Here is a 23,448-nt window from a genome sequence, read left to right on the forward strand (position 1 = left end):
CACACATAGACATAAACACATAGACATACACACATACACACATAGACATACACACATAGACATACACACATAGACATACACACATAGACATACACACATAGACATACACACATAGACATATCACAGGCACAGGTAACAAGGGAGGTCTTGGGCCTAAACTTGAAACACGGGCAGGGAGTTCCAAAGGTAACGTTTGCAAGCGTTGCTGACCTCAAAATCGATTTTAATCGATGCATAAGTAAGCCATTTCATTGCACATGAACACTGCACAACAGAATAAAGTTTGTAAGTAGGACAATTTAAGGAACGCGGTTATCGAGCATTTCCTGTTGAATGTACGTTTCGCCTTAACGTTAGCTGTGGCTTAACTGCTGCGTCACTGTTTCGGTACTTACAGGATCTCCCTCCTCTCCCTGCAAAGGAAAAAGGGGAATTGAGATGTATGAATGGCTCAGGATATAGACATTTGTACGAGTTGAAGGAGCGTTCGTGTGTGCGAGCAGACAAGCGCGTGTGCGTGCACCTGTGGTGATTTACACAGGTGCACGCATAGTGTGCCTGTGTGTGCGCCTGTGTGTGCGCCTGTGTGTGTGCGCCTGTGGTAATTTACACAGGTGCACGCATAGTGTGCCTGTGTGTGCGCCTGTGTGTGTGCCTGTGTGTGTGCCTGTGCATGCACCTGTGGTGATTTACACAGGTGCACGCATAGTGTGCATGTGTGGTGCGCCTGTGTGTACGCCTGTGTGTGTGCCTGTGTGTGCACCTGTGTGTGTGCCTGTGTGTGTGCCTGTGTGTGCACCTGTGTGTGTGCCTGTGTGTGTGCCTGTGTGTGTGCCTGTGTGTGCACCTGTGTGTGCGCCTGTGTGTGCGCATGCTGGCGTGTGCGCACGTGCGTATGCGTGCATGCGCGTGTGTTTAAAAAGTTGCCTTATTGGTTAGTGAATTGCAATAAAGCCCAGCTACCAACCAAGGGGTATAATTCCCGATAATTCACGATACCAGATGCAGCAGGTTGTCTGAATCGCACTCATGACACACAAAGTGCTTGCCACAGATGAACCACAATATCCTGCTGAGGATGACCTCGAACTCCGGTCATCCTTCGCAGCAGCAGCTTTTGGATAGTCATCGGATAAAGAGGGTCACCGCATCGCGCGCTTTCAGATGTGCTTCAGTGGCCGTCTGGAATGATCTTCCTTCCGATATTAGGAAGCCAGTGGAGCTATGCAATTTTAAATCATCTATATTGCCAAAGTCCTTTCTTCAAAACTGCTTTTGTGTATGGTTTGTTGTTCTTTCCAGGCACCTGGTTGGCTACGTATGGTGCGAAAGAAGTTCAACATACATACATAGTAGGACAAGTAGTACCTCTGTTCTGTGTCTTCACATATAAATAAAACCTAGTTTTAGTCCATCAGCCTATTGGCTATGCCAGACATACTGTCAAGCAGCATTTGCTTAAGAAAACAAATTCTTGACCCATTTTAATTAACTTGTGGATCTCATCAGCAGAGTCCAGCTTGTTAAACCAAACATTTATGGATTACCAGATGCAATTGGCAAGAAGACTCCAAATAAAATGCGGGTACCCCTAAAAGCGAGTCCGCGGCTCGCTTATATTTCACGTCAGCCGCAATGCGATCGATGAGTCTGTGTACGCGTCCCCTAGGTCAACTCGGCCCAAAACGCGCACCCTGGGCGACGAGCCCAACATCGGCAATGGGGGAGACAAAAGGCAGCCGGGCTGCAGTGTCACTGTCACTGGCGACACCACCCCCTTCTCGTGTGGCTTCACAGGCGCTCACTGAACATATTCTTAGGTTTTTTTCGGTAAAGTCACGTAGGTAAAACATTAAAACTAATAAAAGTAAAATAAAATAAAAATCACGACGTTTCGGAGGCAACACAAGCCTCCGTCTTCAGGTGGAACCGTCACAGCCACGACAGCTGTATCAAGTAAATATGAGATTTCAGGAGCTACCACTCCGTTTATATAATGGTTGGAGAGGGGGGAAGGGGCAAGTGCAGCACACTTTTTATTCATATGGTAAGGTGAGGCTTAAGAGGGGTGAGCCTTTGTTATGAACATCATCGCCTGTTGCCACTGCCGATGCGGGATGGGTGATGGATTCACGTCGCTGAGCGGCGGTCTTACCGGCAAGCAGGCGGCGCACTCGCCCGGGTCTGGGTTCACAGGAGGCTTCAAAACAACAACAACAAACGCAATGCAATTATTGTAAATAGCGTGCTTTCTGGGTTATAAGACGTACTTTCCCTCCCCTCTCCATGCCCCCCCTCACTCATATTTTTCAGCAAGAGTTGGGGCTGCATCTTGTAATGTGCTAGGTGTGTGTGTGATGGTGCGCGAGACCGGATTTGTATAAGCTTATTGCCACCAGGCACAAGGTTTGGGATGAGTCTCACTTCTCCGGAGCGTCTTGTACACCGGAGAGAATACGGTATTGCCGTTTTGATACGGCACCTTCACACTCACGGGCCTCAAAAGTGCTTTGCTTAAGTGATGTAATTAGCCGACCGCGTGGTGAACCGAAAGCGCTGGGGCATTGGGGGTGGCCCGGTGGCTGAGAGGTCACAGCGCTGAGTTGGCGCTGCTGATAATCCCAGATTCAAATCCAGGTGGCCGCCTCAAATTAAACTGGGCTCTCAGGTGCAGGTAATGCATCACCAGTGACACATTACCTCCGACTTCTTTGGCAAGTCTCAAATGCCGCACAAAAATGCGTAAAGGGCACAAGTGTGCTCGTGAAAATCCATCAGCATTTCCAGAAGTAGTGCATTGTGGTCCTTTCGTCTAAGGCCACCATCAGCAAATATCTGAGCAAATATGACTGACTTATAGCAGCAGTTGAACACACAGGCTTTCCCGACCAATATTATCCATAACGGGTTTTTTTTTTATTCGATCGCGTAAATATAAATGTGTCGTTTACCCATCACCACCCGACGCAGCCAAATTAGTAAGGTTTGTCACGTAAACAGCAGCAACTATGAAGGTGACCAGTTGACACGGGGGTTCCCCCTCGGCAGAAAAACTACAACCGGGCATCGGAGCAATGGCAACGAGCTGCCGATTTACGGCCGGGTGCAGGACAACAGTGGGGGCATCTAAAGTAAAAACTCAAACTAAATAATTCTTTATTTTACCAGGTAAGGCCCACTGACCTCTTTAGCTCTTTGTCAGAAGCGACCTGGCAGCCACATATGATCGCTCAACGAAGTGGCTTATCATCACGTGGAAATTATAGCAGACAAACAAACAGGAGGACCCGGAGAAAAATCCATGCGACCACGGTGAGTAAGAGAGACAGAACGCGCAAGCTCCAAATATACAGCAGGCATCAGGGTCAGGATCGAACCCACGTCCTCCTGCATACCAGGTGCGGTAGTTAACATATCCTAGCCAATGTGATGATGATGAGCGAGAGAGCCACGCAAACTCCAAATATACAACAGGCGTCAGGGTCGGGATCGAACCCAAGACCTCCTGCATACCAGGTGCGGTAGTTAACATCTCCTAGCCACCGTGGCGCCCCACCTGCGGGGGGTCGACAGGGCCCGGCCCGACGGTGGCGACGGCGCACATGGTGTCCACCAGGTCCTCCTCGATGGAGCGGAAGGCCTCCAGCGTGTCGAGGTAGAAGATGCGGCTGCGGCCTGGCTCCGTGCTGGGCTGCCTGCCGGCGATGAGCTCCAGCTGCCGGCGGTCGGCGTCCGCCGTGCCCACCGCGAACACCTGCACGCCTGTCGTCGTCATCGTCGTCGTTAACGTCGTCATCGTCGTCGTCAATGTCATCGTCATTGTCATCATCGTCGTCGTCAATGTCATCGTCGTCATCATCGTCGTCATTGTCATCATCATCGGCATCATCGTCATCATCAGTCGCTACGATCGATCCGCTGCATGGTGCGCGGTGATACTGGTGGTGGTTAGCCCAGGCTGAAGCTCGGATTAATGCGAGAGCTATGGCTAAGGTTTGGACTATAGCGAGGCCTAGGGCGAATGGGTTAAGAAGACTAGGACTAAGTTTAACACGCAGGCTTTCGCGACCAATATTTCCCATAATAGCCTGAAACGTCGTGCTCGAATTGTTGTAAATGTTGTGGGTTTTACTCTCCAACACACTGGTGTGCTGAAGAGGTAACTAATTGGCACGCTTTGTTTACGTCACAAACCTCACTAATTGGCTGTGTCGGGTGGTGGCGGGTTTAACAACAGATTTATAATCGCGCAATCTAACCCGAAAAAAACCTTTATTATGTTCTATGACTAAGGCTTTGGGTATAGCTAGGGTTAGGGCTATAGCAAGGGCTAGGGCTATAGCTTGGGCTACATCTCAGGCTGTGGCTAATTCCCCGGCTGGAGCCAAGGCCGTGACTGGGAGTCGAACCCTGCGCGACGGCGTAGGCGGCTGGGCCCGAGAGGTCGTCCTGCGAGCGCCCGTCGGTGATGACGACGAGGATGCGTGGCACGCCGGCACGGGTGCCGCCCCCCGGTTGCAGCACCGACTGCAGCGCGTACTGGATGGCGCGGCCTGGACATCGCACAGAGACAAAGATACCCCGGGCAGCCTTCGACCAGGCAGCTTGGGACAAGTGCTGTTAGCGAGCACCTACGAAGACCGGCACGGCACACGACAGGGAACGGGTGGTAAAAACACCGCACCAGGATGCTCTTTTTAAGGTCGAGTTGACCTAGGGGAGCCCGAGGACCGGTTTCAAATATTTGTCACTGTTATTGGTCATGTGTGAGAATCGAACTCAGGTCACCAGGTTCCTAGCGCAGTGCACTGACCCCAAAAGTCTAAGAAAAAAATCCCCCATTTAGCCTTAACAGACTATTGGGGGCATGTGCTGTTAGCGAGCACCTATGAAGGCTGCCTTTGTCTCCCTAGTGGCGATGTTTACACACCACACCAGGTACTCATTTGAAGCTGAATCAACCTAGGGGGAGGCCCAGGACCAGTTGAGATAATTGTCACCGGTGTTGGCCATGAGCGGGAATCGAACTCGGGTCGCCGGATTCACCAGCGCTCCCCATACGCACGCACACACACTCACAGGCACACGCATGCGCGTACCTGTGTAAGTGTTTCCACCAAGGAACGGGATGGCTCTCAGCGTCTGCAGCAGGGAGTTGCGGTCCCTGAAACGCGTCAGTGGAATCTCCGTCTGTGGGCTGTCGCTGTATTTCACCACCGCCATCTGCACGCGCACACAAACAAGAGATGGTCTTTAAAAAAAAAAACATGTTTCCGCCCCCCTCCTCATTTTTATCGCGATTGTGCTATCGACGGCGTCTCACAAGACGAAGCATTCTTTCACATCCCTCGTAGAGCAATGCAACCCGTCTTGTCAGAGGACGGCCCACCGAAGCGGATATCACAGAGCTACCTCTGAGATCCCTGCAAGTGACCTCTGGTCCGCGCAGCAGAGGGCAGCTCTTTTCACTCGCGCTCAATGTACGAGTCAGGTTCAGTTCACGTCAGTAAAACCGATACTTTGAATTCTCAGAGCTGGAATTTAGCCGACTCCAGCGCGGAACCAAATTTATTTCGTGTGACGGTATTTTGCGTGAGCAAAATGCACTGCACTTGAACACCCGGTGTGATCACAGGCGGCTGTCTGGATACGACCCCAGGACCTCAGCCGCTCTGACCACTGAGCCACCTCCGCAGAGGGTTCCAAAACAAGCGGAGAGTATTGGGTGTCCCATGCGGTGTCACCCCCCACCCCGTCCCCTCCCTGCCCCCCGTCACACCACATCACCTGTGTGGAGTCTGGCCCAATGCGGGGAAAGTAGGACACCACGCGGAACACAAACTCCTTGATGCGGTTGAACTTTCGGCCGATGCTCCCGGACCCGTCCAGGAGGAACACCATGTCCGCCCGGGCGCGGTTGCACACTGCAGGGAAATCGCACGTGACCACGGTCTGGTTTTCCCAGGGTCGTCCCCTTTTCGAGGCTTCCCCAGACATTAAGAGTCCAGATTTGTTTCGTTCAGTTACACAATAATGATTCAGCCGCTCAAGGCAACGGCGTTTCAGAATCTTTATTTGAGAATGTTTTATTTGTCCTGCGGAAGCTTTTTTTCGTAGACGAGAATTCGGCAGAGGGCTTCTCAGCGCTTCGTGCCATGCTCATCGCCACCACTGATATCCTCTTCTCCCCCCACCCCCCACCCCCGAATGTGTGCAGATACTACTGGCTTGTACCTCGAAGTTCATTAGATATATTTTATTTCACCCTCCATCCATGACTGCAACTATCAAAACTCTAAATAAATTCTCAAGAAGTGGAAAATTGTGTATTTTGGATAATGGATGGAACAACAATTGATGAACAATAATTAGATTCATCATACTGGTTCAGAAGGCTCTCATAATTTAGTTGATGGACAAACAGACAAATGGATAAATGGAAAAATGGAACGCTGGGGTTATTTTTTATCATAGATGTCCAGCAGGGGTGGGTCAGAATTTACATGGATTTCTCTCCTCTTCCGGTGTTATATTCTCCTTCCCATTTAATGTGCCCGTTTTTTGTACCTCAGGAGGTGGCAACTCTACTTGTCACGTGCCAGCTCGGACAAGCCAAGGCTATAATACATCTGGACAAATGTATGGTACAATCATCACAATCATGCGTTTTCTTGGATTGCGCAACGTGCGTTTGTCCTTACGTATCGACATCATCTGGAGATTGTAACGGAAGGGTTGCCCATTCCTTTCTCAATAATTTTGGCACTGGGTTTCACCCCCAGGTGTCGGACAACCCCTTTGCTCAATTTGTCCAGCTTTTCTACAGAGATGGTCCTGAAGATCGAAGCAAAACCTCACTCTGACGTTTGGTACGTCACGAATCTTCCACATGAAATCCACCGTGACCCCTGTATTACGGACAGACCGACCGAGCGAATGCATTCAAACGCTGTCAACCTCAGTTTGAGAGAGCGCTGACAATTCGAGTCGCCCAAACGTGGGCAGCGTTGTTGCGGCGGAGAGACGGCGGTTCCGCCGGCGTACCGGTTCTCTCGGTGACGGCGGTGGCTGGGCCTTGGCGCTGCCCAAAGAAGGGCTTGATGGTGAAGAGGTAGGCGCGGCCGGCCTGCAGGGAGCCCGCCTGGTACGACTCCACCTCGGGGGGCAAGCGAACCTCCCTCTGCCCGTTGACGCCAGCGCTCACTACAAACGGCACGGTCGGTGGCGGCGGTGGCGGCGGTCAATGGCGGCGGTTGTCGCCAAGTTGGATAAGATTCAACGAGATAGAGTAGAGCGGACTAAGCGAACAAAACGTGGGCTAAAACGCGAAAAAAACGACGACGTCATGGGCGGCGGTCACCTGACATGGGGCGCCAGCTGAGCAGGTAGCCCGTGGCCCCGGGCAGGGAGCTCCACGTGACGCGCACCGCCTCGTCCGTCACGTCCGACGTCTGCAGGAAGCGCACCTTGGGCAGGTCCACTGCGACGGGAGGACGCCAGGGGGTGAGACGCGTGGGAGTGAGTGAGGGGAAGCGTGAGGGGGGGGGGCGAGGGGGAGTGGGAGCTCGAGACTCACGTGTGCGCAGCGTGACGCTGGCGGCGCGTCCCTCGCGCTCCTCGAGCAGCGCCGCCACCTTGACGACGTAGTCGGTGCTCTCGCGCAGCTCCTCGATGGCGTACGTGCTCACGTCCGCACGCACGTTACGCGTGATCTCCACCCCGCCTGCCACAGCACCGCGTTACTTCACACGCTCAACCCGCACCGCACCACGCCACAAGCAAAACAGCACCACACACCGCACCACACCACGCTCCACACAGCACCACACCACACGGCGTCACACCACACCATACCACACTACACTACACCGCGTTACATCACACTCCACACCGCATTACACCACACTCCACACCACACTACACCACACTCCAAACCGCACCGCGTTACACCACACTACGCTCCGCACCAAGCTCTATGACACCACACCGCACCGCGTTACACCACACCCCTTAAATGCGAGTCGGACTCACGGATCATTCACTCGTTACGCGGAGAGACGGACAGAAAGGGAAGGGTGGAACGATGGTTGTGAGTAACGGAACAGTAACAAGTCGGTGCAGGATTTGTTTCATCACCATAAATTAAAATGACATTTAGGCCCCATCAGTCATGAACTTGTGCGAGCAACGTTTTCCTCCTGGAATATACTGACCCACATTTTCTTGACGGCACGTCACGCGGATCTTAAAACTTGCACAACGTATAGCCCTTTGTCAATCCACCGCTGGATGGAAGCCTCTCCACAAATCTGTCAGTTATGACGGTTGGATGACCAGACTAGGGCGGCTACAATTAAACTCGCGAGCGTGAGCATTGAGCCGAGTTTCCACCACATGCTTCGTCGTGAGCTGATGGTCTCAGCCCAGTCAGCAATGACTACACACACAGCAACAACAACGTACGTACGTTGAACTTCTTTCGCGCCGTACGTAGCCAACCGTGCTGAAGTGCGGGGGCGAAGGGCAACAAACTAAACACACTAAAGCAGTTCTCCAGAAATTACTTTGTCGACCTATATTTCAAAGCGCATAGCTCCAGTGGCTTCCTAATATCGCAAGTAAGAGAGAGCGTTCCAGACGGCCGCAGAATCGTCACACTAAATCTGCTTTGCCACTCAACACCTTCGATGACTGACAAACGAATTTCTTTAGGAACTGCTTTTTTGTGTTTAGCTTGTTGACCTCCCTCCCGCACCTCCGATTCGCGCGGTTGGCTACGCACGGTGCGAAAATAACTTCAACGCACGTGCATGCTGCGAGAAATGACGAACACCGCGGCGTGCGGGCAACAACAACAACAACAAATAAACATGGCCTCTCACCGGCGACGGGCACCCAGGTGACGGCGTAGCCGCGGACGCGGGGAGAGCCGGCCCAGGTGACGCGAGCGCTGTCCCGCGACACGTCCGACACGCGCAGGTCCCGCACCACCTCCTCGTCCCCCTCAAACGAGCCCGACGCTGCCAAAGTGGACGTCGGTCATCGTCGGCGGCGAGATGTTGACTACCTCGCCTGGCATGCAGGAGGTCGGGCGTGGGTTCCATCCCGACCCTGACGCCAGCTGTATATTTGGAGTTTGGGGTGTCTCTCTACCAGTGGTCGCGTGGATTTTTGTCTGCGGATCCTCCGATTATTCCCTCCACATTTAGAAACAGGCGTTTTAGAGTGTCTGGCTGCTATAAATTTCCACGTGATAAGCCACTTCATTGAGCTTTAATTTGTGGCCAGGCTGCTTCTGAAAAAGACCTATATAGTAGTTCAGTGGGCATTACTTGGTAGAATAAAACATCATGGGACCTCCTTTGCCAGTACCAAGAATAGGTTTTCCCCTTTTTCTGGCAACAAAACAGGTGTTAAGATGTTAAAACACCAAACTGAAACCTTTTACTAGGAAATATGTCTGCATATATTATCAGAGTACGTTTTTTTGTTTGACCACAAGTATTGTGATTAATGCAGACATGAATCCTTGTAAAAGGTTTCAGTTTGGTGTTTTAACATCTAAACACAGCTGTTTTGTCGCCAGAAAAGAAGTGGAAAACCTATTCTCAAAATCAAATCGTTTTAATAGTTTTAGTCATCATCATTACAATAACCATCGTCAGCAGCTGTAACAAACACACTGCTGGATGAAGACCACCCCACGACATTGCCGCAGTTTGTCTCGCACACGCGAGCCTATCTCGTCCAGTGGGTTATTTTTATTTGTAGAGATGCTTTGACGCAGGCACTCATAGAGATACAGTGAAGACGTGAGCCACGGCGGTGCGACCGTGGTCGTGCAACCCAAACTGTGGACCCGAGAAGTAAAGCCACGGGGAGGACGGCTCACTCTGGGGCTCAGGGGTCACATGCTGGCTCTTTAAGGGCTGCCTCGTGACGTTATTTACGAAGGACCATAGTGTCATATTCACCGTCTCGGATTCACCGTCTCGTATTCACCATATCATATTCACCGTATTGTATTCACCGTCTCGTATTCTCCGTATCGTATTCACCGTATCGTATTCACCGTACCGTATTCACTGTCTCGCATTCACTGTCTCCGAATTCACCGTCTCGTATTCACCATATTCACCCACAGTGCATTGCGGCTCTTGAAACGTAGACTTTTTTATTTTACCAAATTCGAAACAAAAAATTTCTGCTCCTTGTTATTTTCGTTGCTGACTCCCCTGATCGAGCTCCTTCCAACAACAGAGGAGTCGGAGGAGTAAGCGAGACGATACGAACTCTCTCCCTCACGCTCTCTGCTCAAGGACCCCACGTCGTGGCCAGCCGGATTCTCACCGGTGGACTGAGTGATGACGAATGAGGGCCCGTCCAGGCGGCCATAGATGCCCAGCAGGCTGATGGTGTAGAGCGTGCCCTCCCGCAGGCCGGGGATCCGGAACGACGTCGCACTCCTCTCCAGCAGCACACTGTCCTCTGGGCCCATCTCTGCGGAGTGGACGGACCGCCAATATCATCGTCATCATCGTCGTCATCATCGATGATCGTCGATATTGCCGCGATGAATGCCATGATTGGTCAGTGCCGTGATCATTACCAATGTCGCAATGATTATTGTGGTGTGCGGCACATCCAGAAGACGCAACGCAGACGCCACTGGCCACACTCACCATTCCTCACTCACCAGATGCACGTCGCCCGTGGTGCTGCCACCCCCCCCCCCCTGTGTACCTGTGCCCCCCCCCGTGTACCTATGCCCCCCCCGTGTACCTTTTCCCACCCCCCCCCCCCCCCGTGTACCTGTGCGTCCCCAGATGAGGCGGTACCCCGTGACCCCGGCAGCACGGCTCCAGGCGAGGCCGATGGAGTTGCGAGCGGTGTCCACGACGCGCACGTCCGGGACGTACAGGAACCCCGCTGCCGGGAACACGCGACGGCAACGAAGACGAAGATGACGACAACGACGACGATAGTGATGACGACGATGATGACGACGATGACGACAACAATGACGACGACGATGATGACGACGACAATGATGACGATGATGACGACGACGACGACGACAACAATGACGACGACGACGATGACAACGAGGTTCGAATACGAACACGGGCATCGAGATGCCTGGCATACAACGTTGAGATTGTCGTCGGCTTTACCCTCCTGAGTGAGTACGCAAGTGTGTAAGTCGAACTGCTTTCGCGCCGTACGTAGCCAACTGCGACGTATGGGGTGACATTTTTTTTTTTATAATTCAATTTCTATTCTTGGGTATGATGGCAGCAATGTTGTTCAGGAGCTCGATGGCAGCGTTGAGGTCTGCTGGCCACGCCGTGAGGGCTTCAGGGAAGAGAGTTGGTGAAGTGTCGCTGTTCCTCCTCCTCCGCCGTTGAAGACGCGCAGACCACAGAGGGTTTTACTCCGTGGCCCACAATCGAGGTTGCATGGCCACAGCAGCATTACTGTGGCTTGTGTAATGCAGCTCTATGGGTCTCCGTGTCTCCATGTATCTTTCTGAACAGTGACCGACTGTGACCAAAAAAATCGGCCAAGGCATTTGTAAACACACCGGCCCAAAGTCGTGACCTGGAATAGCTGCTCGATGTTGCGATGTGACGACGTGTGAGTGCGATTTTTGCCGTGTGATCTCATTGGCCCATTTGGGCTGGATCCAAAAAACAAATGGGCTGGAGAGGATGAATATTTTTTTTTTTTTAACACTGATCACATTTTCAATTTCCCCCACAAGGACCGGCCCACCAGCCCTCGGAATGGACCGGACCACCGGGCATTTGCTCCATGGTGGTGAGATGTCATCTGCCAGCATCATCAGGCGATGGCCAGAATTGTCGTCTGTCTCTTCCCCCCCCACATCCTCACCCTCCCCCCCTCTCCCCACTCCCCCCCTCCCCCTGCTCCCCACCCGCCCCCGCTGCCCCCAGCTCACCGGTGGTGACGATGTTGGTGACTGAGACGCCCTGGAAGCCGTCGTAGATGGGGTAGAGCGACACGGCATACTCCGTGTCGTGCACCAGGCTCGTGATCTCGTACGAGGTGGTGCCCAGTGCCAGCGTCACCTCGCGCGCCTGGTCCCGGCCCTCGAACTCTGCGGCACGCGGGCGCGCAAACACAAACATTCCCCCGTTCAGCCTCTCCACAAACAGATGGCGATGAAAAAAAAACTGGGCTTTACCCTATTCTTTGGTTCTTTCGGTAAAGTCACGTAGGTAGAAAAAATAATAATGAAGTGAATAGAAATACCACGACGTTTTTGTTCACTTTATTTTTATTACAATTTTTATTACATAGGTGCTCACTAACAGCACTTGCCCCAAAAGTCTGTGAAAGCTATACGGGGGGCGGGGGGGGAATCTTTGTCTTTGTTACCTGGCGTGGGTGCCCAGATGAGTCTGTAGCTCGTAGCCCCTGGCACCGCGTTCCAGGACACGCGCACGCTGCTGGCCGTCGCGTCGAAGAGCAGCAGACGAGCAATCTCCCGCAAGGACACTGCCCCACGCGCACGCACAACAAACAACAACAACAAAAACGACGGCCGCCATTCGCCGCGTAAGTTCCGGCGACATCACCACCACAGCTGGGAGCACTTCGATGCCACGTGAAATGTCGAAGGCTCCCTGTAGTCAGGAGGTCACGGGACAGAACCAGGTGTTATTGGTTGATCGCCTGAGATGACTGACGGATGGACCACCTGTCCTCCTAACTGTGCCCACACAAGCGCACACTCCCCTGTATAGCCTGAACAGACTGTTGGGGCAAGTGCTGTTAGCAGCACGCCCGGCCGCTTTTGTCTCCCCGGTGGCGACATTTACACAATGCACCGGGTACTCATTTGCGGCTGAGTCGACCTAGGTGAGTGCTGAGGCCGATTCAGATAATCGTCACCGGTGTTGGGTGTCCGTGAGTAGGGATCGAACTCGGCTCGCCGGGTTAGCTGCCTGTCCCCGCACAAATACAATGATCCCCCGTATAGCCTTAACAAACTCTTGGGGCAAGTGCTATTCGCGAGCACCTATGAAGGCCGGAACGGTACACGAGGGGGTGGTTGGCCAGCACCACGCCCGACCGCCTTTGTCTCCCCAGTGGCGATGTTTACACACCACCCCAGGTGCTCATTTGAGGCTGAGTCGACTTAGGGGGAGGCCCTGGACCGGTTCAAATATTCGCCACTGGTGCTATTCATGAGCGTGAATTGACCTCGAGTGACCGGGTTCGTAGCGCAGAGCGCCGACCACTACACTACCGCTCCCCACCCTGCCAACGCCCTCACCGACACACAGGCGGAAACACACCGCACACACACGATTGATTAGGATGTTGACAAACACTCAGACAGAAACCCTCGAAAACCAGCACCACCACCAGCACCAGTACTACCAGCATCACCACCACTACCATCACCACCACCAGTACCACCATTTATACCACCGCCATCACCACCACCACCAGCAACATCAATACCATCATTACCACCATCACCACCATCACCACCAGCACCACCAGCACCACCACCACCAGCAGCACCACCACCACCAGCAGCACCACCTACCCGATCCCCCGACATCAAACGTCTGGACGTCGCTCTGCGTGGGGTCCTCGGCCCTGTCGGCCACGTGGGCCCCCTGCCGCTCCATCCTCCCCGTGGCTCCGTCGTCCCGAGCGCCGTCGCTTTGCTCTGCAAGGGAAGCCGGCGGCGGTGGAAGCGGTCAGAGCGCGGTGGCGCGGTGGCTGCGCTCGGCACGAGCTCAACCGAGCAAGAGCGCAGGGCCCACCCCCCCCCCCCCCCCGCCGGATTCATGACCAAAATAAGGGTGCATCAAACATCATCTCGAAGTAAAATTGTCATCAACATCACATTGCAAGATAATTACCATCAACAGGCCAATTCATATTTTCCTTTTGTCGACAATCACTCTTCTACACTATGAGACCTCCTTTACCAGTGGCAAAATATAGTGATAGGTTTTTACCCTTTCAACTGGTACAAATATAAAGGTGTCAGTTTTTGTACCAGTTGAAAGGGTAGAACCTATCACTAATCCCTTATTTGCTCGCTACCGTTGTACCCCGATTATAAGTTGCACTTTTATGGGGGTGGCGGTGGGATTGGTGGGGGGGGGGGCATGCGTCTTTCAATCCGGTCTGTGTGGTGCACGTGTGTCCGTGCGTCCGTGCACGGTTTCTGTGAGCGGGCACGCGTTTGGGGTGTTGCCCTACTCGCCGGGGTAGGAGGATCATTGGGGGCAGGGGGTGGGCGGCAGAGGGGGGGGCAGGGGGGGGGCGGGGGACCGGCTGACTCACCGGATAAGGCGGCGTGCAGCGACCCGCCGAGGTGCATGCAGACGCGCCGCAGCAGCGCCGGGACGATGGCCTGCAGCGCCGCCGCGTCCCTCCGGTAGAACGCGTCCTTGTGGCCCGATGCCACCGAGTCCAGGACGTCCTTCTGCGCCTTGCGTGCTCCTGTGGTGGCGAACCCGAGTCATTTTGCCGACCGCCCGCTCGCACTCAACCGTCAACGGTCGCTCGCCACAACAACAACAGCAACGACAACGACAGCCGCCGTTCGCCAATAAGTGGCGGCGATGTCACAACGGCGCTTGCGCCATGCCAGCTGCACTTTGAAGTGTCGAAGGCTCGCTGGTAGGTCACGGGACAAATCCAGGTGCCATGAGTTGACTGACTGAGACGACTGGCAGATGCACCATCTGTCTCTCCCACTGTGCCAACTTGCTGTGTTTTAGCCGCCCGGTCCTCTCCGCTCGATGTTGTGAGCGTTGCTCCTCTGCGCTCCGTTGTTGTTGGAGGGCGACTGCTTCCGCCTGCCCAGTAGCAGCGTCCTTCACGAAAGCAGCAACCCGTGCACGCACACACGCCATGCCTTGCGTGCGCGTCACGTAACCGCCACGTAGAGTGATCGATGCTCTCAGCTTTGTCATTGGCAGATGCCGTTGGACTTCCATCAAATCAGACCGTGAGGACATTTGGTACTTCGCGCCATAATCAGGGTGCAAGGCGACGGCGTAGGAGCCGCGCTTCACACGCGAGTAGAGTCTCCAGTGCACAAAGACACTTTTTCAAACCCGTTTGCTGTACCACCATCTCCAGGTCACCTTGCAGAGGTCTTGGGATTTCCTCCAATCTCTGTTGTGTGATCCACTGACCTTTGACCCCACAGAGTGAGGCCACAGGCGCGCGCTACCATTCTCATTCTCAACGGAGAAAACCTCCCACATGGGTAACCGAGCTTGCCCGCTCTGGGTAGCGAATCCACGCGCGTGCCCTCATCGCCGCAGCACAGCGGCTCCCCCGGGGTCCTCACTGCGCCACGGATCGACCCCACGGTGTCCCGTTCTGCTCTCTTCTCGCGCGTGATGGCAGCAGCAGCAGCAGCAATACGTTTCGGGAGCTCGATGCCGATGTCGAGGTCTGCTGCTGCTGGCCACGAGGAGAGGACTTCAGGAGAGGGAGTGTCGTTTGTTGTTTCTCCTCCGTTGAAGGAGCGTAGACTGCAGTGAGTTTACCGTGTGGAGCCGCAGCAGGCAGGGATAACGGCGGAGAGAGCGGGAGGAGATGTCCAACCCAACGGCGATTAACCCCAAGCCGGTCACCACACGACAGCGACCGCTTGCTCGGCTCGCAGCGGGGTCAGATCCCCGCACCTCCGATTAGGCACGGTTGGCTACGTACAGTGCAAGAGAAGTTCAACGTACGGACGTACGCACGTACAGGAACTCTTCATCTTCCCAGCCAATAAGTCCCAACATTTGACGGGGTCGGCTGCTCGCAGGATATTTCTCCACTCGCTGCTATTCTGTGTCCAATCGCTTTCCAAAAACCTCCTTCCGATGGTTCCTCCCATCTCACACCCTCGGTCTCGCTCTACTGCTCCTTCTGACCTTCACAGGTATCATCTTCACCGCTCCTTTAACTGCATATTATTTCCCTCCTCTCAACCCATGCCAGGCACTTCTAATTCTCGCCTCCCTTACCTTCCCTTGAACACTCGCACCCCCGGCTCTTGCTCTGATTCATTCCTCGTCCTCCTCCTCGCTGAGATGCATTCCCTATCATCCACCTTGGAATTCTCATCCCTCGCCCTTGCAGCACCCTCCCGCCCTCTCTCTCTCCTTCCGTCCTGAGTGGCCAATCATGACTCTGGCCCCCGCACGACAGGATCGAGAACGAGGAGACGATAATAAGAAAAGAAACCGGAGGGGAAAAAAATTGGGCGCGGGACTCCTTGGGTGGAGCACAATTTATGTCCCATGTGGTTCTCATCGGCTTTGAAGCGGAGATGAAACCGGCACGCGCAGGCACGCAGCGCAAATGGGGACCGCCTGCGTGCATCGACGCTGCTGCGCGTACAGCGATTGAAGCAAAAGCTTGGGTCCATCCACCCCACACCGCCCCCCCCCCCAAGTAGCTCAAGGGGGCCTGGATTAATGAAAAAGAGAGGAGACGCACCAAATATCAGCTCGAATTCTGAGGCTGTTTGTTTTTGTTGTTGTGTTTTTGAGCTGGCGAGGATTCGGCAAAAGGATGTCGGCTCCCTGTTCACGCAGAGCGGCCAGCGAGGCTTATCGCTCTCACAATAAACAATTACAGATTATGTCAGGATGTACAACTTAAAACAAATGTAACAAATGTTCAATTAAGCAGAAGAATACAAATATTATTTCGTTCAAAATTAAAATCTAATCAATGATTCTCTTACACTAGTAAACCAAAGCAATTAACATGTAAATATTATTTATCTCTGTCACCCCTAGTCCGGTCTGTATCTCTCATCTCACTACATCTCTTTATCTCCTCTGTCATCTCACTACATCTCTTTATCTCCTCTGAGAAATTAAAAGTGCGAGTGGTTGGAGCCAAAATCATTTCTGCCGAGGGATCCCTTTGGGCCCCACTCCCCCACTGCGCGCTAAAGACGAAGATCTATCCCCCCCCCCCCGTAGCCTGAACAGACGTGTTGGGGGACAAGTGTTGTTAGCAACCACCGATGAAGGCCGGATGAAGTTTGCCTGTCGCTGACTCGGCCAAGAGGGCCGCAGGAGAGAGAGAGCAGCACCTCGTGACCCACAGCGCCGATACTTCCACTCAATGGCCAGGCTCTCAGGGGTGGTGGGGGGTGAGGGGGTGGGGGGGTGGTGGGGGGTGGTGGGGGGGGGGTGAGGATGGGGGTGAGGGGTGGTGGGGTGGGGGAGTGAGGGGTGGTGTGGGGGTGGGGGGGTGAGGGGTGGTGGGGGTGGTGGGGGGGTGAGAGGTGGGGGGTGAGGGGTGGTAGGGGGGGTGCTACGGTTTGAACCCCGCCGGGATGCTTGAGGCACGCGCGGCGCTTCAGACCCCGGCGTGGCCTCTCTGACCCGACGCAGCGACGCGCGGGGTTCCCATGAACCGCACTCTCGTCCACCTACCTCCTGGTTCCCATGAACCGCACTCTCGTCCACATCACCTCCTGGTTCCCATGAACCGCACTCTCGTCCACCAGCGGTGGGTGGGGGGGGGCGAGGCCACGAGAGCAAGGGACTGGGGGAGTAACGAGTACTTTTTATTTAGCCAGGTAAGGCCCACTGAGCTATATAGATCTTTGTTTCAGAAGCGACCTGGCCACAAATGATAGATTATCATGTGGACAATTATAGCAGTGAAATACTCCAAACGCGTGACGTTGATTCTATATGTGGGTGGGGGGAGGGGAAGCCGCAGGACCCGGAGAAAAATCCACGCGACCACAGGGAGAGCACGCAAACTCCAAATACGCAAGGCGCCGGGGTCGGGATCGAACCCACGTACTTCCTGCATAGCAGGCGAGGTAGCTAACGTCTCGCCGCCGCGGTGCGTGACGTGTCCCCGCACGGATGTGCACAGTCATGTCGTCGATCCGCCGCCGACCCGCACGGCGTGGTGGAGCTTTATCCACTCGAACTGTATCACGCTGGTCAGCGCTGGGTGGTGAAGGCGGGCAGCATAGACGTGAGGGCATGGTATAGTACAACGGAGTTTGCTGCACTCCGCTCGACGTAGCACCTTGGATGGTGCTGACAATATATCCTAGGAAGTGCATTCAGTGGCCTGCCAGCTCCGTTAACAAGAACACAAGGAACGGAAAGAGGCACCTGAGCAGCAAACTTTAACGCAAACCAGTCGAGTATACTCCTGCTGCCCAACTGAGCGCGGGGCCAGTGGCGTCGCGATCGAGTGCACAGGCGGTGCAACTGCACTGGGGCCCATAGAGTGGATGGGCCGAGGCGTCGGACTATGAAGGAGGGGTGGGGGTGGGGGGGTGTGTAATTGGACACAGGCAGTGTGGGAAGGATGGTGGGGGTCCATTTAATTCCTTGCACCAGGGCCCCATGCCCCACCACGCTGACGCCGCTGCTGCTCAACTCGTTTGGCAGCCCCTTGAGCCGGCGGTGGAAATTCCCCGTTGCCACGGCAGGGGAGAGTCTCGCCACAGCGCGACCACCGCGGGACGGCCATTGAGCAACCGTGCGGTGTGCTTGGTACGGCGGCGGAGAGACAGCGAGTCGACCCCACGCTGAGATCTCGACGAATAGCGACCGCAGAGCGGTACCCATTTCAATCGACCGTTAAAAGAAGCGATGGGCCGAAGTTGTCGACCTCCCAACCGGGGTTTGAACTTTTGACCTTTCGGCTGCGGGTAGAGCGCTCTCACCACCGCATCGCTGGCCGCGTAACGGACACCGACGGAGCGTTCCCTACCTACGGCGATGATGGCGACTCCGGACTCCTTCAGTTGCCCGGCAACGGCCGCCACGTCGTCACGGAGCTTCACATCCGTGAGCATGACAACCACCTGCGAAAACAACGGGCCCAAAAAAACATCAGCGCGTTGCTCTTCACGTCCGGCAACGTCGGTTCCAGCCATCCATCCCTGCACGCTTCTTTGCGCACTTTTCAGCTACTTTGCTCCATTTACCTTCCCAGCGACCGCGTGCCCGCTCCGCACGTGATACCACAGCTGGCAGGCTTTTCCTTTTTGAAAATATTCCCGGGGGCCTCACAGTACCTGTAGCTCAGGGGCCTACAAAATCTGAATCTGGCCCTGGGTGCATCGCCTAATGTGTTACACGTGTTACGTGTGTTACGTGTGTGTGTGTGTGCGTTTAACGCGTAAAGGACGCCGAGAGGTGATGCCGATTATTTAATGAATTCACGTCGACGCTCACGGCGTGGGTCACCGGCTCCGCCCTTCAAACGCGGCGCGGTGGAGACACTCATTGGCTCAGCGGCGAGCTGGCTGGTCGAGTGAAGTAGCCAAGGAGACTGAAAGGATGTGACACTCGGGTCGCCGGATCGGCGAGCGGCCCTGGGATTGGTGGGACGTGGTGGTGGTGGTGGTGGGATTCGAACCAAAGAAGGCGGGAGGATGATGTGAACCTGGGTCAACGGAGGGGAGAAGATTCGGGTGAACGCTGCCGTGCGGGGCACACGAGGCCACGAGAGAGTGAATAAAGCAGCTGACTCACGACACGGCCACACGCGTGTGCTGGACGTCTTCTGTTGCGGCTCTACGTACTGTATCCATGTGACCAAGTCGCTTGGCATAACGATCAGAATCATCTACTTATCCAGCAGGGCCACAATGGGTCATGGGACTCGTTTTTTGCAGGAGGGGCCTGTATTGGGTTTTTACCTTAAAGATGTTTTCATCTATTTTAATGAGCAGGTGCACGGCTAGAGTTCCCAACGGGCCCTTCTTCACCCCGCGAAGTGACGCTGATGGCTCAGCTGGAATAACCTAAACTACTCAACTCAACTATTTACCAGGTGAGGCCCACTGAGCTGTATAGCTCTATTTCAGAAGCGGCTTGGCCACAAATGATAGCTCAACAAAGTGGCTTATCATTGGGACATTTATTGTCGCAGGCTAATACTCTAAACGCACGTCAATTCTAAATGTGGAGGAAAAAAACCCGGAGGCCCCGGAGAAAAATCCACGCGACCGCGGGGAGAGAAACACGCAAACTCCAAAGATACAGCAGGCATCAGGGTCGGGATCAAACCAACGACCTCCCGTACACCAGGCGAGGTATTTAACATCTCCGAGCCACCGTGATGATGATGACAGTGAGAGGCATGCAAACTCCAAAGATACAGGCGTCGTCAGGGTCGGGATCAAACCCACCACCTCCTGTACACCAGGCGAGGTATTTAACATCTCCTAGCCACCGTGATGATGATGACAGTGAGAAACACGCAAACTCCAAAGATACAGGCGTCGTCAGGGTCGGGATCAAACCCACCACCTCGTACACCAGGCGAGGTATTTAACAGCAGCCCGTGTGCCACAACGAACCGCTCTTGGCGCGTGCGCGCGCGCGGATCACTCACCCTCCCGGCGCTCGCGGCCTTGGGGGGCGTCGTCTTCTTCGAGGGCCTCTTCTTGGCTCCTCTGTGGGCGAACTCGGGGGCGTTGCGGAGGAACGCGAGGGCCCTGGACGTCGACACGGAGCCCGGGGCGCCCGGCGGAGACCCGTCGCGGGCGCCCGCGCCGTCCGGCAGCTCCAGCAGGCGCAGGCGGGACCTGCGCACGCGAGAAGACGAGCGGCGGGCAGGCCCGGGGCAAGCTGTCCGCGTCACTCCAAGCAAAGACAAAGATCCCACCCAATAGCATTTAAGGGGCTGTTGGGGCAAGTGCTGTTAGCCGACCCTGGCACGCGAGGGGGTGGGTGGTTAGCACCACGCCCCGGCTGTCTCCTCGGTGGTGATGTTTCCACATCGCGACCAGGGTACTCGTTTTGAGGACTGAGCTGACCGGTTCAGACGTTCGTCACCGGTGTCGGGCAGGAGGGAGAATCGAACTCGGGTAGCTGGGTTCGTAGCGTCCGATGCACTCACCGCTGCACCACCGCTTCCCAACACACTGCGCACCACTCACGCACCACTCACGCCGCTCACAGCACCAGCCTGCGCGTCTGTACCGTAACATCCAGTGCCGGATTATATTTTATCCTAGTAGCAAAAGTAGCTACACGTGTAGCTATGGGCCCCGCACTTTCAAGGGCCCCGCGCTAAATTATTTCAAGCTATCAACTCCGGTTGAGTGATTCTGCACTTGCTCTATTACTATAGTACTCTACCGCCTTCAAATTTTATGAGCGACTGGGTGTTTAAGGTTAGCGATTTGTCGTATTATCTGGCTGTATAGCAAATGAAAAAAATACAATTACTGTGCAAGTAAAAAAATTGTGTTTTAACATTTACGTGTTTTTTTTTATTTAGGGCCTCTTAATAACATCATGCTACAGGCCCCGCACTAGCTTCATCCGGCACTGGTAACATCTCATGCCACTCGTAAGCCATCGCTTACAACACTCACGTCACACACATCACTCACGTCACACATCACTCACGCCACACTCAACACATTCACGCCACACAAACACACACGTACAGCACGACACCTTTTACCCCACCGCCCCACGCACCTCCCGCACATTTACCGAGACACCACCCGCACATTCACCGCATCCACTGGCACGATCAGCGCTCGCTCGGCACGCACACACACGCTCACACACGCGCACACACACGCGCACGCATACACACACACGCACACACTCGCCGCCCTGGGTGCCTGGCACGGCACGCTTCGCTAGGCCCGGCATACTTTCAGTTTTTGTGTGTTGTTGTTGGGTTAACTCCCTCCGATGCGACGTGTCCGAGATGTGAAAAAATTCAGCCGTGCGCCTTCGTTCGAGGGCGTTGGCACGGGGACGCGCGCACACAAAAGACAAAGATCCCCCCTATATAGCCTTTAACAGGCTGTTGGGGCAAGTGCCGTTCGCGAGTAACACCTATGAAGGTCGGGACGGCACACGAGGGGGGGGGGGCGTAGGCCGGCAGCACACCCGGCCGCTTTTGTCTCCCCGGTGGCGACATTTACACAACGCACCGGGTACTCATTTGCGGCTGAGTCGACCTAGGTGAGTGCTGAGGCCGATTCAGATAATCGTCACCGGTGTTGGGTGTCCGTGAGTAGGGATCGAACTCGGCTCGCCGGGTTAGCTGCCGCTCCCCGCACAAATACAATGATCCCTCGTATAGCCTTAACAAACTCTTGGGGCAAGTGCTATTCGCGAGCACCTATGAAGGCCGGAATGGCACGCCAGGGGGTGGGTAGCCGGCACCACGCCCGGACGCCTTTGTCTCCCCAGTGACGCCGGTTTACACACCGCACACGGGTACACATCTGCGGCTGGGTCGACCTAGGGGAAACCCAGGACCGGTTCAGATTATCGCCGCTGTTGTCGGCCGTGAGCGGGCCGCTGGGTTTCGTAGCGCGGCGTAGCGCGGCGCCGCTCCAACGCACGCACGCGCAGGAGGTGGTGGCGGCGGTAGGCGGAGGTAGGTGGAGGTCGGCACCTGTGCTCGGCGCTGGGCTGCAGCAGAGAGCACCGCACGCCCGCCTCTCCCGCTCGGACGCCGCAGCCGACGGCCACCGTTAGCGCCTCCACGAGCGCGCGGAGCTGCGCGGCGCCCTGCGCGGCGCCCTTGGAGGTGTCGAGCACGAAGGCCACGTGGCCCGCAGCGGGGGCGTTCGTCCTGCACACTGCGGCGGATCGGAGCGCGGAGACGCGCCGAGTTTGACGGAGGCTTGCTGCCGTTTCGCGTCGTTCGCCCAATGCTTTTCGGGCGCTAAGTAGCGGCAAGCGCGGTAAGGGTGACGCGGTGGCTAGAAGATGTTTACTACCTCGCCTGGTATGCAGGAGGTCGTGGGTTCGATCCCGACTCTGACGATGCCTGCTGTATATTTGGAGTTTGCGTGTCTCTCTCTCTCCCAGTGGTCGCGTGGATTTTTATCCGGGTCGTCCGGTTTTCCCTCCACATATAGAAACGTGCTCTACATTTCCACGTGATAGGCCACTTCGTTGGGCTATCATTTGTGATAGCCAGGTCGCTTCTGAAAAGGAGCTGTACAGCTCAGTGAGCCTCACTTGGTCAAATATTTTAGTTTAGTTTTTCATTAAAAAAAGTTTTTTGTCTCAATTGGATTTTTTTCAAATGTCATATTTTTCACGTTATTTACGTATGTTTGTTGTTTAATTCTCAGGGAACCTGGCGGACAAACCCCCAATTTGAGCTTTCACCGAGTCCAGCATCAATTGGGGATGGCTGGAGCCAAGCGATGTGCCGCCGAGATTCAGACTCATTCAGAAAATCTAAAATACACCGCGCCGAGATACAGAATGTGATGCAACAGGATTTTACTTTGCTCACGTGACCTCACACCCCAACAAAAGTGGCCTCGCGTGCCATCACGTGACACGATTGTAATGATTCGTGAATGTAACAAAAATAGCTGAAATTGTCCTTAACATTGTTTTTTTAATTCAAAACACATTCTTACTGTTACCATATTATTATGTTTTTAAACACGCAAGGGTT

General features: G+C 54.7%; 1 protein-coding gene across 1 annotated transcript in view; it reads right to left on the reverse strand.

The window, feature by feature from the left end:
* LOC133356752 (collagen alpha-5(IV) chain-like) overlaps nt 1-23,448 on the reverse strand; it is a 130,337-nt gene that overhangs the window by 95,050 nt on the left and 11,839 nt on the right. Inside the window, exons 3-21 of the mRNA XM_061574409.1 lie at nt 22,426-22,612; nt 20,392-20,584; nt 18,760-18,853; nt 14,335-14,493; nt 13,583-13,708; nt 12,403-12,522; nt 11,963-12,121; nt 10,813-10,929; nt 10,351-10,500; nt 8,883-9,020; nt 7,577-7,723; nt 7,361-7,480; nt 7,045-7,203; nt 5,788-5,924; nt 5,100-5,223; nt 4,410-4,553; nt 3,557-3,762; nt 2,156-2,200; nt 396-413 (exon numbers count right to left, since the gene is read on the reverse strand). Coding sequence (XP_061430393.1) covers nt 396-413; nt 2,156-2,200; nt 3,557-3,762; nt 4,410-4,553; nt 5,100-5,223; nt 5,788-5,924; nt 7,045-7,203; nt 7,361-7,480; nt 7,577-7,723; nt 8,883-9,020; nt 10,351-10,500; nt 10,813-10,929; nt 11,963-12,121; nt 12,403-12,522; nt 13,583-13,708; nt 14,335-14,493; nt 18,760-18,853; nt 20,392-20,584; nt 22,426-22,612 — 2,543 coding nt within the window. The remainder of the gene's footprint in view (nt 1-395; nt 414-2,155; nt 2,201-3,556; nt 3,763-4,409; nt 4,554-5,099; nt 5,224-5,787; nt 5,925-7,044; nt 7,204-7,360; nt 7,481-7,576; nt 7,724-8,882; nt 9,021-10,350; nt 10,501-10,812; nt 10,930-11,962; nt 12,122-12,402; nt 12,523-13,582; nt 13,709-14,334; nt 14,494-18,759; nt 18,854-20,391; nt 20,585-22,425; nt 22,613-23,448) is intronic.

This window comes from Lethenteron reissneri, chromosome 55 (assembly GCF_015708825.2).
Source record: "Lethenteron reissneri isolate LAM-NWPU_2019-01 chromosome 55, ASM1570882v1, whole genome shotgun sequence".
NCBI classification, from domain to species: domain Eukaryota; kingdom Metazoa; phylum Chordata; class Hyperoartia; order Petromyzontiformes; family Petromyzontidae; genus Lethenteron; species Lethenteron reissneri.